The sequence below is a fragment of the Barbus barbus genome, assembly GCF_936440315.1.
Source record: "Barbus barbus genome assembly, chromosome: 50".
Lineage (NCBI taxonomy): Eukaryota > Metazoa > Chordata > Actinopteri > Cypriniformes > Cyprinidae > Barbus > Barbus barbus.
The window spans coordinates 12,279,611-12,297,009 of NC_136728.1; the positions used below are offsets into that span (position 1 = coordinate 12,279,611).

The following is a 17,399-nucleotide window of genomic DNA, read 5'->3' on the forward strand; positions in this document are numbered from 1 at the left end:
TTGAAATGTTAAATATTCTATATGCAGATTGTAACTAATTGTAATTCTATTATGTAAGATTTCTTTATGCAAAATATATATGGTAAAAGTGTAACGTATCAGCAGTGGATATTTAAAAAAAAAAAAAAAAAAATCCATTTTGGTTTTGCACTTTACTGCCTATTATTAATATATGATTCGTTTTTACCTTGATGAATAATAGATATGCTGGCTGCCCCAGATTATATCAGTCTTTTGGAGAATTGCTAGAGATGTTTCCTCATGGAGCTCTTCTCATGCCTGCTTCAGCTTATGTCTCTTTCCCTGGCTTTTGATTGGTCCGTGGCTGAGATATTTTTGTTCTATGTTGCCATCCAGAGGAAATTAAATGTGTTGTCAGGGCAAGGAGACTATAGCTTGACAATTGAGTTCTGAAAAATCATTTAGCACCATGGTGAATTATTTTGTAGGTCAAAAACATTTTATAAGCATAATTTAATTCGAGTGACATTAAAAATATGATGGCATTTTGTTTTAAAGGTGAACAGCAAATACGTTTCTTGAGCAGCAAATCAGCATATTAGAATGATTTTTAAAGGATCATATGACACTGAAGACTGGAGTTATGCTGCTGAAAATTCAGGTTTTCCATCACAGAAATAGATTACCTTTAAAAACATTCAAATACAAAAGTTATTTTAAATTGTAATATTTTTCACTATCTTGCTGTTCCTACTATAGTTTTCAAAGAAATACAGCTTTGAGTATAACAGACTTCTTTACAAAACAATCTCATCAACCACAAAACTTTTTGAACTGTGATGTATATAGATGTTTATGTACAAACAAATTTTTTTTTTTTTGCATCAACATTTTCATGACAATACAGTGCTGACCGGGAAATGTGCTTAAAGGTATAGTTCACCCAAAAATACAAATTGTGTCATTAATCACCCTCGTATCGTTCCAAACCCGTAAGACCTTCGTTCCGGAACACAAATTCAGATTTTTGATGAAATCCAAATTTTAATTTTTGGGTGACCCATCCCTTTAATTGTTACAAAAATGCATATTAACTTTCTCTATACAAAATTTCATTTTTATTGTTGTTTTGTGTGAAATTTAAATGATGAATCTTCCTGGGATCTACCTATAAAATTCTATGAAAACATGACAAATGAATTATAGTAATTTCTATATTTAAAACCAACTCTAATAAATCATGATCATGTTTATTAAAATAACATTCCTCAAGCAAGAGGAAAGTCTCTCCTGATGCACCTCACTGCAGCTACAAATAACAATAAAATGAATTGTACGGTACAATAAAAACATGTGACATCACTTCAGTATTCGTTCAGAGGCCATGCATCACAGTGTAGCTCCACAGGTGCTCCGTTACACCCCGTCCACGTGATAAAACCAGAAGGACTTCTCATTTCATTCCATGATGTAGTCATTCACAGGGTGCTCCAGTGGATTGTGCTCCATTTTATTGCCAAGTTAAACAGCAGTAGCTACACAGCACCACTACATAGTACAATCTCTTCAGATACTAATCAAAGGAGTGATTATCAACTTTGAGTGTCTAATTAAATAAAAAATCCTCCTTTGGTTGAGTTCTATGAGGGAAAGAAAGGCAAAGTGTCCAAAGGTCATGTGTTGCCACAGTGATCGTCTTTGAGACTCTTAAGGCGGGAGAGGACTTGAAAGGCAATGCGGTCTTGGCAGCAGGACTTGGCTGGCCTCTCTCTGCAGTGCTCCAGTGGTGACGTTGTGTGTGTGCGTGAGGGTCAGATGGCAGGGGACGAGGCATCAGGATCAGGATCGTGATGGTGGCTGGGCTGAGGGTGGTTGGGTAGGATGTCTAGTTCGTCCACCTGAGGCCCAGGGTGCATCACCACCAGCTGGTCCTGAGGGATGTCTGCGGCGGCTGCGGCCAGGTTAGTGATGGACTTGCTTTTCACGCACTGGAAGTCCACATGTCGGCTTTTGCCTTCCTCTTTCTCCCAGGACATGCGGATGAAGGGCCGCTGGACGTAATTGTAAATGACCTCAGGACGCCCGCCGGGCCGCTTCTTTACTTTCTCTTTGTAGGTTGGGTAACCTAGGTGCAAACACGGGCGCAACATTAGCAGGAATGCTAATTAAAGGGATGGACCAACTATCCCTTTAATGTTCCAAACCTGTATGACTTTCTTGTGGAACATAGAAGATATTTTAAAGAATGGCCATTTTGGTTCCCAGTGTATTTTTTCCATTGTATTGTTTTTTTTTCCATGTACAGTGTCAAATTTAAAATTTTATAAAAATGTGATAAAAGTTGTATATTTTAAAATATTTTTTTTTACATGTGTGTGTATGCATGTATGCATGCGTACATATATTTTTGCTTTTTTTCTCAGAGTACAGAGTCATACAGTATCAATTTTTCCCGAAAGCCTCGTACCGAATGGTTCAATACGAATACGTGTATCGTTACACCCCTTTATATATATATATATATATATATATATATATATATATATATATATATAGGCGTAATGGTTTTTATACTGAACAAACTGTGTGTGCTATTGCCCTACACCTAAACTTAGCCCTCACAGGAGACTTTGTGCATTTTTAGATTTTCAAAAAAAAAACATTTAGTATGTTTTTTAAGCCTTTTGAATTACGGGGACATAGGCAGTGTCCTCATAAACCGCCTTCATTGTAATACCTCTGTCATACCCATGTCATTATACAAATTTGTGTCCTCATAAACCACATAAACATGCACACACACACACACTATATTGCCAAAAGTATTGGGTCACCTCCTTCTAATGAACATGTTTGAAAGCCAAGTCCTGTTCTCAGCTGAACACCTCTGGTGTGACTTTATATGCAGACCTTGAGCCAAAAACTCATCACCAAACACCAATGACTTGTACATAAGGGTACTGTCATTTTAGACATGTCCAAAACTGTAGCAACAGAGATGGAAATACAATTTTTAAACACATGAATTATGTTTCCATCTTTGTTGCCACAGTTTTGTTAGTGCCTTTTTCTGTTCTAAAGAAGGGGGTGTCCCAACACTTTTGTCCTTATAGTGTCTATACAAGTCATTGGTGTTTGGTGACGAGTTTTTGGCTCAAGGTCTGCATATAAAGTCACACCAGAGGTGTTCAGCTGCGATCAGGACTTGGCTTTCTGCAGACCAGTCAAGTTCTTCCACACTGACTGAATCAATCATGTCTTTTTGGACCTTGCCTTATACACAGAGGCACTGTCATGTTAGAATAGAAAAGGGTCCTGTCCAAACTGTTTCTATAAAATTAGAAGCACACAATTCCCTAGAATATCATTATATGCTTAAACATTAAGATTTGTACTCATAGAAATTACTAAAGTAGTCAAACATGTTCATTAGAAGGGGGTGACCCAATACTTTTGGCAATATAGTGTGTGTGTGTGTGTGTATCATTTGTAGTAATTGCGGAGGTTGTCTGTGATCTTAATCTCATGCGAATCGGCTATTTCTGTAATTTGTAAAGTAAAAATTCCCCCGCAAATGACCTACCATATTTCACCGAACACCAAGGTCCTGTGATAATATTAGTCCCGTGCGAATCGGCATCTCTGTGATTTGGCCAGCATTTGGCGGGTCATATATCATTTTTCAAGGTTTTTGTTTCTTGTGCGCCTTTTTATCCATCTTTCGCAAAGAATGGAGCTGCGTTGGAGTGTTTGATAGTATTTTGGGTGCTGTCATATCGCTACACCATACAATTTGCAGAAAGAGAAAGCTGAAAAGGTTTAATGTGTTACAAATAAATCAAGCATAAAGCTTGAGATATTATTTTAACCTGGTGAAATGTAAATGGCACGGGGCACAAAACTATATTACTTTTTTTAATCCATCTAATTGGACCATAGAACGGGACTCTCAAAGCCTTGACATCCGGGTATCCAGGAGATAAGTCAGTAATTTAGAGTAAAATCACAGGCTTCGCTTATCCCGTGTGAATGCACCACACGAAATTCAGATGTGGGGGGGTAATTTCAAAATCACACATGGCCCCAGATAATACTAATCCCGTGCGAATAGGGCTTTATGTAGGTTTTTATAATTCATGAGTGTATAAACAATGCAAACTATTAATTCTTTATTTTTCTTTAACATTTATTTTAACTTTATTAAGAAAATATATTATTGCGAAGAAATTAATAAAAAGTTCCATTTACTACCATTTTTATTATTGCAAATTATTATATATATATAAGATATTTTGTAGAATGTTAGTAACCAAACAGTTTTCATTTCACTGGTTTCCATTGACTTCCATTGTATTTATTTTGCCAATGGGAACTAAACTGTTTGGTTACCTACAATATTCCAACTATCTTCTATTATAGAACGACATATGGGTGAAATTGTGGGTTGATTATCCTTATAAATGTGTGAATAAGCTATGAAAACAGCCAAGTGAAACCCATTTTTCCCCATTCTGTTATTCTGTGTCTTACCTTCAATGCCTAATCGAATCTTCTTCAGTCCTCTCTCCTTCAAAACCGACTTGGCAACGTCTCGGTTCTCAATGTATTTGAAGAAGCGGTATAGTTTTGTGCTATATATAACTGCAGGACACAGAAACAAAACCATTATGAACTTGAGTGCAAAAATTACACAAAATCCTACTGACACATGCCTTACAAACCTACACTGATATTTGATACATCCTGTCTTTTCTGGCTAAAAACAACAAATCTAGCTTATGTTAGTGTATTGCTATGTTGTTGCTACCCATATTATCATATACGAGGTCAAAATCATAACAGCACACAGCAAGCTGCACAATTTGAGGTTTCATTCAATGTTCGTAGCTATAAGGGCCAAAGGTGTTCAAAAACCACATGCACACACCACTAATGACCACAATCAATTCTCATAAATCCCCTGAGAAATTACCGATAATGCAGTAGCACTGTGATTGACACATAGATATCGATGTGTAATTGAGGTGCAGGTGAAGTGAACTGAACTGACTCTGTGAGTATTCCTCTCCCATCTGCGGCGGATACTCCTCATCCCAGTCCACCACGTCGTCGTCGGTCAGCACCACCACATGACACTCCCTCTCTCCGCTCTGAGCGCTGGCCACCATCAGAGGCAGCACCATTTCTTCCAGATAGCATTCAAACTGCCGCCGGGCTCCATCATTAGACAGCTCATGCATGAGTGCACCTGCAGAGCGTTATTCAAATCAGCTCATTACGATTCAGCGGCTGACTTACTGATTCAATCCGGCCATATCATGACATATACATGATACTTTCAATTAAATAAGCAATTACAATGTTAACAGGTCACACTATCAGCGTCCAGTGACCCATATCTGACAATCACTTCTGATATGGCACTGACCTACTTCTGCTCTCTCGTATCTACCATCCTCAGACATCCAAAACGCTCGGAATACAGTCCAGTTCCGCAGTTGCGGTGACAATCAGAGCATTTTCCGACACAAAAAGACGAATCCGTTTAGTGCATTTGTCATGTTAGTGAATACTCACTGAGGTCTCTGCACTTGATGGTGCTGTAGTCGAAGGCAATGCAAAGGTAGTCACATGCCTCTCTCAGCTCTGGGATGGATATCCCATCAGGGCAGCGGATTATCCCTGATTTGTAGTAATCCTGCCGGTTAAAAGGGAGAGACGCAGAGGAAAAACAAACAGGCGGCCATTACTGAAGCAGCACTTATTCCAAAGAGAAGCAAATGGCTCCGATGCCAGACACACCCCCTGCTTTTCCCACTCTTCACACGCACTGGTCCATTTAAAGCCAGCCAAACGTGGAAAGAGCTCAGCATACTGACAGCATGAAGACGCTCAACAAAACACTTCACTGAAAAAAAGAGGGGTTCAAAATGGCTATTATTTCTGTAGTGCTGTCCTGATTTTTCCACTGAGCTGAGCCTCACGGCAGAAGCTTAACCCTTTCAGTGCCGCAGAGATGGGTTTGTAACGAACGCCAAGGTAGTCCAAATAAAGCTGGCCATGACATCCACCTAAAATTCAGTTTCTCTCAGATTACACTGTTGTATTCAAAATGTTTTGAATTTTTTTTAAATATAAATATGCATCTATTTTTTATATTACAAATTTGACTACATGTATAATTTTTATAAATATAATCTGTATAAAATGCAAAATATTTCTTTTCTTTTTTTCTATTTATTTTAACTTTATTAAGACAATGCATTATTGCTGAGAAGAACGAAGTTTTAATTACAACCATTTTTACTCCAGTCTTCAGTGTCACATGATCCTTCAGAAATCACTAATACACTGATTTGCGGCTCAAGAAAAAAAATCTTATTTTTGATGTTGAAAACAGTTAGCTGCTTAATATTTTTTGAGAAAATGTTTCTGTTTTTTGAGAAAAAATTAAAACAAATATTAAAAGTTTATTTGATTAGCATAACGCACCTTTGCCGAGCATTTTAAAATTTTTAATTTCTTTAAAAAATAACTAACACACCCCCAAACTTTTCGACAGTAGTCTACATATTTTATTTTATTTTTTTCTGGTCTAATAATTCAATCATGAGAGGGTTAAAGTCTCTAGCTGCAACTTCATAAACTGTTGCTGAGTTTTATTTATTGTAATAACATTTATTGCTTGTGTACCCTGATGGCTTATATATTTAAGAAATATATATAATTCATATTTATGTATAATATAAATCATATATACATTATATATGTATATATACACATGTATGTGTGTGTATTTATATAAACATAAATATACACAGTACACACACATTATGTAAACAAACTTTTATTTTGGATGCAATTAATTGTGACAGCACTTTTGACTGCATATATATTATAACTTTTATAAATATAGTCTGTATAAAATGCGGGAAAAAAATATTTAACATTGTGAACGCTGATGGTCTATGTGTATATGTAAGAAATATGTAATATTTATTTATATATAAATAAATAAATACTATATATGTATGTATGTGTGTGTGTGTGTGTGTGTATGTATATATATATATATACACACCACACACACACACACACACAACCCACAACTAGTGGATCAATCATAATAAAAATCATAATAATAAAAAAGAAAAAAAAAAGAAAAAAAAATTAACGAAACAATCATCCGGCATCCGGACTTCTGTTTTATTAAGTCTTAATTGATTTCAAGGTCAGTAAAGTGATCAGGCAGGAAAGGAATACAAAACATGCTGGCACTGACTCTGAAGATAATAAAGGAAACCAAAGAAACCAGACAGTGGGGATTTTGCCATTTTTATATGTGAAATACATCTGCAATGAGCTTTAACCAACCAGCTTTGTGCTGAAGTCATGTGAATTTTGATACTCCAGTCTAATCCGCCACTTAATCAATATGCAGTGCACTAGGCCAAAGAGATATTTAAAACCTCAATAAAGCTTTTAAAGCATAGTGCACTCACCAAAATGGCTCTGAACACGGTGGAGCTGATTCCCTCAGCAACCTCATACTCTCCCTTTTCATTAGGACGCGTGAAGTTGTGTTCCCGTCCAGATCCAAACATCCTTCAAGACAACGCCCACCAGTTATTTATTAAAACACTGACGTGAACTGAATGATTCTATTAAAGCAATAATGAACACAAATTGAACGAGGTGACCGAAGTTTATCCTACCTGCCGAGCATGGTGTTGGGTTGGGCAGTGAAGATGGAGGGGTCGACCACAAAACGTGTGTTGTCTACAATCAGAGTGACTCTCTCGGCAGTCCTCAAACTGCGAGGGCCCTCCTTGACATTTTCACACACATAGATCATGTCGGAGCTGTGGGGTTTACCGTGAGGGTCACCATAGAACAGGCTGGAAATGCATGCTTTCTGAGGCCTGGGACTCGTGGAGCGCGATGAGCAGCCTGAATCCCGTTCATGGTCTGAGCAAACAACACGGAAGTTGGACAGGAGTCAAACAATACAAGTCAAGGCTCCCAGTACTGACTTGAGCATCAGTAAAAGTTATATGCCATCAGTGAACACAAACAATAAATGTTAATACAATCAATAAAATTCAGCAACAGTTTGTGAAGTTGTAGCTAGAGAATTTAACCCTCATGATTAAATTATTAAACCAGAGAAAAAAAAATTAAAATACAATTTTATGTAGACTACTGTTGAAAAGTTTGGGGGTCTGTAAGATTTTTTATTTTTTTAAAGAAATTAAAATGTTTAGAATGCTATGCAAAGGTGCACTAAATTAATCAAATTTCAAATGTATTTTTTAACTTTTTATTTTTTCTCAAAATTTATTTTTTTCATGAGCAGCAAATCAGCATATTAGAATGATTTCTGAAGGATCACGTGACACTGAAGACTGGAGTAATGGCTGTTGAAAATTCAGCTTTGCCATCATTGAAGTAAATTACATTTTACAATATATTACAACAGAAAACCTATTTTAAAATGAAGTAATATTTGATCAAGTAAATGCAGCCTTGATGAGCATAAGGTACTTCTTTCAAAAACATAAAAAAAAAAATCTGACTGACCACAAACTTTTGAGAGATATATTTATAAAATGTTTATATGAATTACAAAGAACTCATTATCTGTCTATAAAAAAGCAGTAGCAGGCAGTAAATGAATGTGTTAAATAACTATATAATACAACAAATTAATATTAATATAGGATTGACATTAAAATAATAAATTTGGAAGATTTGAGAGATGATACAGAATGAGAAGCCCAAAGCTCACCGCTGAGGTGCTGGCGTATGGGTGAGGTGACGTTCCTGATGCAGGGGGTCAGCTGTCCTTCGCCTCTCTCGTGTGAAGAATCCCTGGAGCGATCACCAGAGCGCCGTCTCTCCCTGGGGTGGTCCAGGGGTCCTCCCCCGCTGGCTCCGTACAGGTTCATTTTGACCAGCTCTCCCTCCAGCTGAGCTCCACACGGCTGACCACTGCCAGGAAAATTCAACACACAATCAAATACACACTTGAGAAGTCGACTGATGAGGGAGGGCTGGTCCGAGTGCATCTCTCCAAAATGTGAGGAACTCACAGAGCGCCTACAATAAACTTACATGAACTCTGGGCTCTAAAAGAGATGCTGAGTGCAAGAAGTGTGATGACAGCAAAGCGCTATTTCTCACTGTTTCCTGCAAACCTGCTGCATGAAACCAAAAGACAGCAGCGCAGCTTCATTTTCTGCACAGCCTCATCTGTCAAGCCGCTGTATTGACCCTTGTGATCACAGATGATTCATTCCCATTTGTCTTTATTTTATTCACATCACGTGCGATGCTTGTGAGAAAAAGTGACTGGGGTTTAATTCTAACCTAATCCTTTCAGGCGACGGCCTATATTAAAAATTCAATACTTATCATTTAATTTAGAAATCCAGGACAAAAAAAAATGAATCTGAAATAAACCCACAGAGAGAAATATTCACAAAACTAGCCCTGGTCTCTTCTATTTTGTATTTTTTAACATAAATTGTACTAACATAAAGCATTTTTATTAATAAAACTGAATTTTAATTAACCTTTTAGTAATTTTTTGGTGTTTTTGTCATTTTTTGTAGTTTTTGTTTTTTAATGTCTGTATGGTTTTTATTATTCTTTCATTTATTATTTTTGATTTTGTATTAATTTTTTTAGTTTGAGTTATTTTGGTACGTCAAGTTAAACTAAATGAAAAATGAGAAATGTTTCCTTGAGAACTAGATGAACTTAAATAGGTTTAAGGTTTTTAATACGTTATCTTTTTTCCAAGTAACAAACTAGTCATAGTTTTAGTTTTAATTAACTATAACAACCCTGATAGTGATAATAATAAATATATAAAGCTATAAAATACAAATAAATCCTTTATAAACCCAGACATCATTTAAAGCCTCCAGTCCAGACTGCCTATGCCTAGACCAGGTGCTGTTAATTTTTTCTTGCATTAATACTCATTCCCGAGGGGGCTGAAACAGGATCATTACAAGACAGATGCCCTTGAAGCAAGGAGACTGGAGTGCAGCACAGACCAAAGCAGAAAACACAGTTAAAGACACAGTCTTTGTGGTCTATGCCTCTTTCTTCCCCTGCACTGAAAAAACATAAAGGGTTCATTGAAGCGTGCACGGGCAGAATATTCTGTTTGAATAAATGATGAATAGACTGGAAATAGGTCTTTTTTTTTTTTATCCCAGCGAAAGTGCTGCCCAATATGGACCCCTCGATTTATTTCGACTCTCATGACTGCACCAGCCAAAAGCTTTGTGACCCCATTAACCAACCAGAGCGTGAGCAAAGCCCACGGCACCACCATACTCAATAGCAGATACAAATTCAATAAGTTGTGCTACATGTGTTCTGCTGCACGTTTTCCCACCTGATGCAGAACACACATGCAACAATCTATAGCATCCCACAGATAAAATCAATGAAATCAGGTCTGTTTTAATATGCAATTTAAAGTGTAGTCACATCACCAATCACCAATATTTAACTTTAGGCAGTAAACCCAAACTCTTTGCAAATGGATGTTTTCATGAATATGAACAGAAAATGGAGTGCAAAGTCTAGAGTGACCTTTACAGTCCCCATCAGACGTAGATTGATCATTTTACAGATACTAACACATCTATTTTATCTAGAAATTTCTGACAGATGGCACCTAGTGGTGGGTCTCTAAAGAGTCATAACATGCTGTGTGTTTGATAAGAAACAAAGGTGTTCAAAGATTAAGCAATTTTTGTTTTGTTTGCATAATTATTGATAACCATTTATTCTCAAATAAAAATAAAACAAGACTTTTATGATTAACAGTTCACAAAACAATGCTTAACATATTATAATTTAGTAAATGAAGTATTATAATTTAGTAAATTGTAATAAATAATATTACAAACAATAGTATTATTATTAGTATCAATTAAACCATGATAAAGATCATTTACAAAATATTATATATATACATATATATATGTGTGTGTGTGTGTGTGTGTATATACACACACACAGTATATATGTATAAAATATACTCTAAAGGTTATTTAATTGTGAAAAAACAGAATAAATAAATAATTAAAATAAAACCTCACAATACAAACTGATATATAAAAACAATATAATGGCTTCAATAACATTAAGAATAACAGTTATTATTACTATCATATTATTATTATTACTAAAAATATTATGAATACTAATATAAAATAATTATTATTTTATATTTAACTACCTGTTGTTTTATTGCTATACTCTAAATATTATTATAATACATATTATATATTATTTTATTATTATTATTTAATCATTTAGCAGACACTTTTATCCAAAGCGACTTACAAATGAGGATAACAGAAGTAATCAATTGTAGTATTAAAACTAAAAACAGATCCAAAACTAAAAGCTAAAACTTTATAAATACTACCTATACACATCATAAAAATAAAGAAATTAAATTTAAAAAAGACAAATGCATACAACACAATTTAATATATTTTTTAAATATATATTATATATTACAATATTATATTAATTAAAAGAAAACAACTGATAATATAATGCAATGTAGTATATTGTCTGATTATGTAAAGTAGAATAAATGATTAAAATAATGGTTTTGGATATTGTTTATAAGACACTTTTATTGTTTAAAATGCATCAAAAATCACACTATGCAAACCATTGTACTCCCAACACTTCTCAGCTGCTTCCTCAGTCTTACTGATTGATATTTTAGCTGCCAAGATCCCAGCCATTAATGCAATGGTGAAACCTGAACTTCAGCTGCACCCTTTAAGTACCATCTGAGCAGTCTGATGACTCCCTAAGCAGCTCACACAGAAATTCATTCAGCATACAGGATGGGCTCATTCGGCTTCATATCAGAGATCATTTTCACAGATGCACTGCCAAACACATGCATGATTGCCATATAATTACAAGTCAAGATCATGTTTTGCTTCTCTATTGCATCAGCCCAGAAATGTGCCAGGCAGAAGTAGCCCACAACGAATTGAAATGAAGGCATGTCTGTGTGTCTCCGGACCCCTTAGGGGACAAGATCATCTTCTTGACAAGACAAGACAATTAAAGATCTGTCTTTCTGTATGTCAATCAATACTACTAATAATAAAATAAAATAAAAAGAAAAAAAGACAAGTGCGTATTAACTTGACTTTTGTTTCCGGGCGCACAATCCGTTCTGTTACTTACAGAGAAAGTAGCATTAATAATTCAGCACACTGCTGACACCGCTCCTCTCATGTTAAACAGCAAGACAATGCGTTCCTGAAGCGCACTGCCCGCAGACATGCGTTCGAATGACGCATACAACTCATTTCTAAACGATAGAATATTTAATGAGGGAACTGCATCTGAAATATCATCTATAAATAAAACTTACTACGCATTTGCTCAGGACTTTCCTAAGTAAAACATCCCTCTTTTCAGACTCATAGACAGTGAAGAGCGTCTACGTACCCGCCTGTCTTTAAAACAAAGCAGCAGGTCAGCAGCTGATGAATGAACGCACAAAGGACGCGCGCTCCTTCGCACAACGAGGGCTTGCCAGGCGACTTAGCATCCTCGGGCATTACTTTCAAACTTCAGCATAATGCGAGCAGTCCGGTGTAACTTATTAGCTGCGAACACAGCCTCCAAATGCCGCTGTTTGGAAAGAAAGGACGCCCTCAGGTAGGACGGTAGCATAGTAACCTGACCGAGACGCACGCGCCAGAGTGAGTGGCTGGTCGCTACTGTGGCACGCGGAGGCTGCCTCGATGACGTAGACTTATAACATCTACTGATACTGTAGCTTTTCTCATGCACGATAACACGACGGGCTGATGAAAGACGGAAAACGAAGAGTGTTAAAAGCCTTATACAAGGCTTCTCAGAATGACCTTCTATTCTGAATACAGTACAAAGCTCATTTAAAGGTGCAGACAAGTGAGTGTTGTACTGCACCATCTCTGCCGTCGATTCAAATCAATCGCTATATTTGTTCGATATTATCAGCGTATCCTTTTAGAACCTTTACCTATCCTTGACAATCAAAGGTGTGCTTGTAACAGGCTAGATAATTAAATAAAATGATACAAATCTGCTTTAGAAATGCATGTCGTGAGCTGTGCTTTTTTACCCTTCCTTTCATTCATAAACAAAAGCTTGTATGGCCATTGTTTCCGACTCCATCCTTACAAGCTGTTTATTTCTCAACGGCCAGCAGGTGGCGCTGACACACAAAGGCGAACAGGTTGTATATTATGTGCAGAATTGCTCTCTATAGCCTTTTTCTCATTTAAAAGATGCAAAAACTCATATGGCCATATACAATTTGAAAACTAGGCTGTGAGGGAGAGAAATATAGTGTTTAATGGATTGTACTGTTGTTTAATGACATACTGATAATGTTCAGCTGATTAAGTCTTTCTGAAAATAACTTTCAGTAGACAAAATTTCCATAAAACAGTTTGTGTCATTATAAATACTGTAAGATTATCTGTGCCAGCTTCATTTTTATCCACTTTAAATTCAACATGGCATTTAACCGAAGGTCTAGCTAAGATTTACACCCTGTCACTGAACATTTGCTTGTATTGTAACTGTGAAAACAGTATTTCACAGCATTGATATCACTAAGATGGAACTAGCATTGATAGATAGATAGATAGATAGATAGATAGATAGATAGATAGATAGATAGATAGATAGATAGATAGATAGATAGATCAAATAGTGCTGATCAACAAAACATTACTGGTTACAGTAAATTGCAAATTTTTGTAAAATTACACAAGTTGTTGCCCAGTAACTTTAGTATACTAATATACTATAAACAGGCATGTAATCTTCCATCATAATACAAATGATGTGATGTCAATGAATTGATTCAATTTCAATTCACAAGCTCTTAATCAATAAGATTTCAATTAGTTTGGCTATCAGTTACAGTACAGGTACAATATATCAATTAATGCTGTAAACTATACAGGAAACCTTGTAAGTCGGTACATAACTATAATATTAAAGGTTAAAACGAACAACAGATGGTGTTTTTTTTTTTACTCCAATTTGTTCATTTAAACGGTGACTGTCATGAAAACTGAAAATTATGTTTGGTGAAATTTTGTTTACGCATTGACAATAGACAATACGGAGTGACCTTGAAATCTAAAATCTTCCTATTTAAGTGTTAATCATAATGAAGATCAATTAAAATGGATTACTATTAACAACTCACCCTCATATATTAACTATATAAATAATAATGGCTTTAGCATTTAGAGAAAACCACAATGCATTTAACTGTACAAGCACGTTTATATCTACATATTCAATTTCAAATGCGTCTGACAGTGTTTTTGAAGACAGACTTCAGAAAATCCATGCAGCAGGTGGACACTCCTGTGACTGGGAATCTCTGTTATTTTCCAGTCTTACCTTAAGTGTCTGCAGATTCTCCTAGACCGACATGTTGTCCTTTGATCCCAATTTTCTGAATCGCTAGAGTGGCTGTCATAAGAGCTAGAACGTCCTGCCATCTCAGGAGAGTTTATATTACTGGACCGTTACGCCTTAAGGTCTCATATCCTAGCAGAGCAAAAAGAATTGAAAATGTTTTCATTCTATCTGTTGCCAAAACTTGCTATGATGTTTTTAATTGATTAATTTCATCTGTCCAAATGGCAGACTTTATGTGCACAAATAACTTGCATGAAAATTCAAATGCGGTTCGATTGAAATGTAATTCTAGATAATCACACACCGTGTGTAATCTTAATTTTGAAACAGCCCAAACGAATATAAGATAATAAGATTTTACTCAATAAAGTGAAATTCCTACAGGATTTTTGGATATTGGTTTGATTCTTAGAGCACTGCTGATATTGCGTAATGTTTACAAGAACTCTAACGTTACTTGTTGTACTGGAATGTTTTTTTCTTTTGGACAATTATGGGTGTAACGTTTTAATTTTTTACTTTACTATTCTATACATAAATAATATTTTATTTTTAAATTACTATTATTCTTCTTTAAGAAAAAAACAAGTCATATGATCCTTGTAGTTCCGATTATTAAAAAAGATGGGAGATAATGTTTATAAGATGTAACTAGTACAATTCCACAAGTATTCGTTTAACTATTTGTTGAGCTAGTAACAAATAAAGTCTCCAAAAAGCCCACAAAACTGACCATGTACTCCAACCTAGGTAACCTGGTTCACTAAGCTATCTAGTTAGCTTATTAGTTAGCGTTTAAAAGTGAGCGCTAATCAAACACAAACGATCTCTCACCTGTTTCAGCTAAACGCTGAACTTTCTCCGCGTGGTGTACGTATGAACTTACTGACAGAAGTTAATACCTAGCATTCATTTCCATTAGCGTGTTTTCACCGTTCACGATGGGAAAAAATGTTGACAGATATGAAGATGCTACATGGCTAACCAGAAGACTAAGCTGAATATCGCGAGAACACACGGGACGTCGTCATAGAAACCACTTTGCTCACAATCAACTGCTGTGGAGGAACACGCTGCTTTGGAGATATTTACATTGGTGCCATAAAAGGCGCGCTACAAAAATAGAATGCAGAGAGTGTATTGAAATAATGTTATTTAAAATTATTGCAACAGAAATACAACAAAAACGCAAAAAGTAGAAGTAGAAATAAATTTAAAGAGGAGGCTAAATGTATGCCTAAATAACCAAGCCTAAAGTGCGCGATGTGAGACATTTAACACAACAATGAACAGTGTTTTTATATATATCTTTATTGTGCATTGTCATCATAAATAGAAGACACTCAAAAATGACTTTTTATCAGTTTTTTTCTTAAAAAAAACATTTGGTCCGACTGGTCGTTTACTTTTTCTGGGTTCAGTTAATATATCTAGCCTATGTTACGATCAAATAACGAATAAATACATAAAAGAGCTTTGAGCTGTCGCGGCTTAGCCGCTAAAAATGGTGGAAACTACATAAAAAATATATAAATAAATTTTGTATAGAAAAAAATAAATAATGTTAATACAGAACAGAATGGCTTGACTTCAGTCCCTGAGTTCACGTGAATCAAATTCAGTTTTTACGACGGGTTCATAAGTTTTTCCAAAACTGCAATGATATCTTCAGCTTCCCTTGGATTTAGATCCTTCAGATTGGGAATAATATCTGGAAGAAGTCCTGCTTTCTCTTCGTTTTTCTTCTCTGAGGCCGTGTGGATTTCCCGAAGTTTCGTCTGTAGCCAGTCTTGCCTCAGTTCCACATGTTTATGCACCCCGAGGTTGTGCATAAGCTGGACTTCATTGATAGCCCTTTTGCTTTTTGATGAGAAAAAAAACAACAAAACAAAAAAACATTATCATACATTCGAAAAAATAAGAAAAAAAAAGTTTTGAATTGGAAAAATATTAGCTAGTACTTACCCCAGTGGCTTGCTATCTCCATGTGTTGAATAGAATAATATGCAGATGGAAATAAGTACAACTGTTTTCTCCAAAAGTCCAAGATTGATTGAAACCATTTTATGAACCTTTGAAATAAAAATAAATGTGTTTATAATAATAATTTTACAATCGTAATAGCCTATTTAATTTGAAGCAAAATTAGTAGGGTATATAGAACTCAGTATATCAAGTTAAAAAATAATAATATTTGAAAAAGCAAAACAAAAAAACAGAATTTAAAGTCAACTCACCATTGCTGGGTATTGAGTAACAGGTAGCTGGAGTTCGTGCATCAGCCTATCAGTTCACATTAGAGTTGGTTCTCCGTTCACAGGGTGAGCTCCTTATATAGCTCTGTGTCCATTGATGAGCCGCCTTCATTATTAGTGATGATGTCACCCGGTGCCTTGATGAAGAATGCGCGTGACAACACCACCAATAATTCAGCCCTCGTTATTACCCGCCCTTGAATTTGAACTTATGTGCGTAAATTAGTGGTACAGTTTCCTTAACTACCTATAGCAATAATTATACATACAAATTAATATATATTTTTTATTTAATTCCAAAGGGGAAAATGTCAGTACAAAATGAAAAATGGCTTAATTTTAGTTTGGTACTGCTCAGTTATTTAAATCAGGGAGTAAATGATTTCTATTCTATGCTATTATCTAATTTTAATTTCAGGATGTTTGATGCATGTGTATGATCTTATTAGCATCAGCAAAGACTGCATGAATTGTACATATTGATATATAGATTCATATATATATAAGCTTATCTTTGAAGGGTATAGGCCTTTTTATTTTTTACTTTTCTGAAATAGTTGCTTCCACCTAGACCAACAAAAAGTTTTTTAAAAATTCCAGATTTTCTCTGAAAATGTACAGAAAAGGTATTCATTTATAGACTGCAACCATGATAACAGCTGCTACATGTTTTTTCTATCAGGTGGTAAT

General features: G+C 35.5%; 1 protein-coding gene across 3 annotated transcripts; it reads right to left on the reverse strand.

Annotated features, from left to right (window-relative positions):
* Window positions 1-445: 445 nt before the first annotated feature.
* On the reverse strand, window positions 446-15,480 carry LOC306868555 (BTB/POZ domain-containing protein 10-like). 3 transcript variants are annotated; one of them, XM_079414794.1, is made up of 9 exons: window positions 15,289-15,480; window positions 14,434-14,583; window positions 8,750-8,952; window positions 7,677-7,929; window positions 7,464-7,566; window positions 5,539-5,659; window positions 5,012-5,209; window positions 4,492-4,602; window positions 446-2,086 (listed from the first exon to the last, which is right to left on the reverse strand). In XM_079414794.1, exons 2-9 carry the CDS (start codon window positions 14,532-14,534, stop codon window positions 1,773-1,775), a joined length of 1,404 nt encoding a protein of 467 aa, XP_079270920.1. In that variant the 5' UTR covers window positions 14,535-14,583; window positions 15,289-15,480; the 3' UTR covers window positions 446-1,772. The 3 variants fall into 3 exon arrangements, with proteins under 3 accessions (XP_079270920.1, XP_079270921.1, XP_079270919.1); XM_079414795.1 differs by lacking the exon at window positions 14,434-14,583 and having other exon boundaries at window positions 15,289-15,460; XM_079414793.1 differs by lacking the exons at window positions 14,434-14,583; window positions 15,289-15,480 and adding an exon at window positions 12,472-12,767.
* Window positions 15,481-17,399: the final 1,919 nt, after the last annotated feature.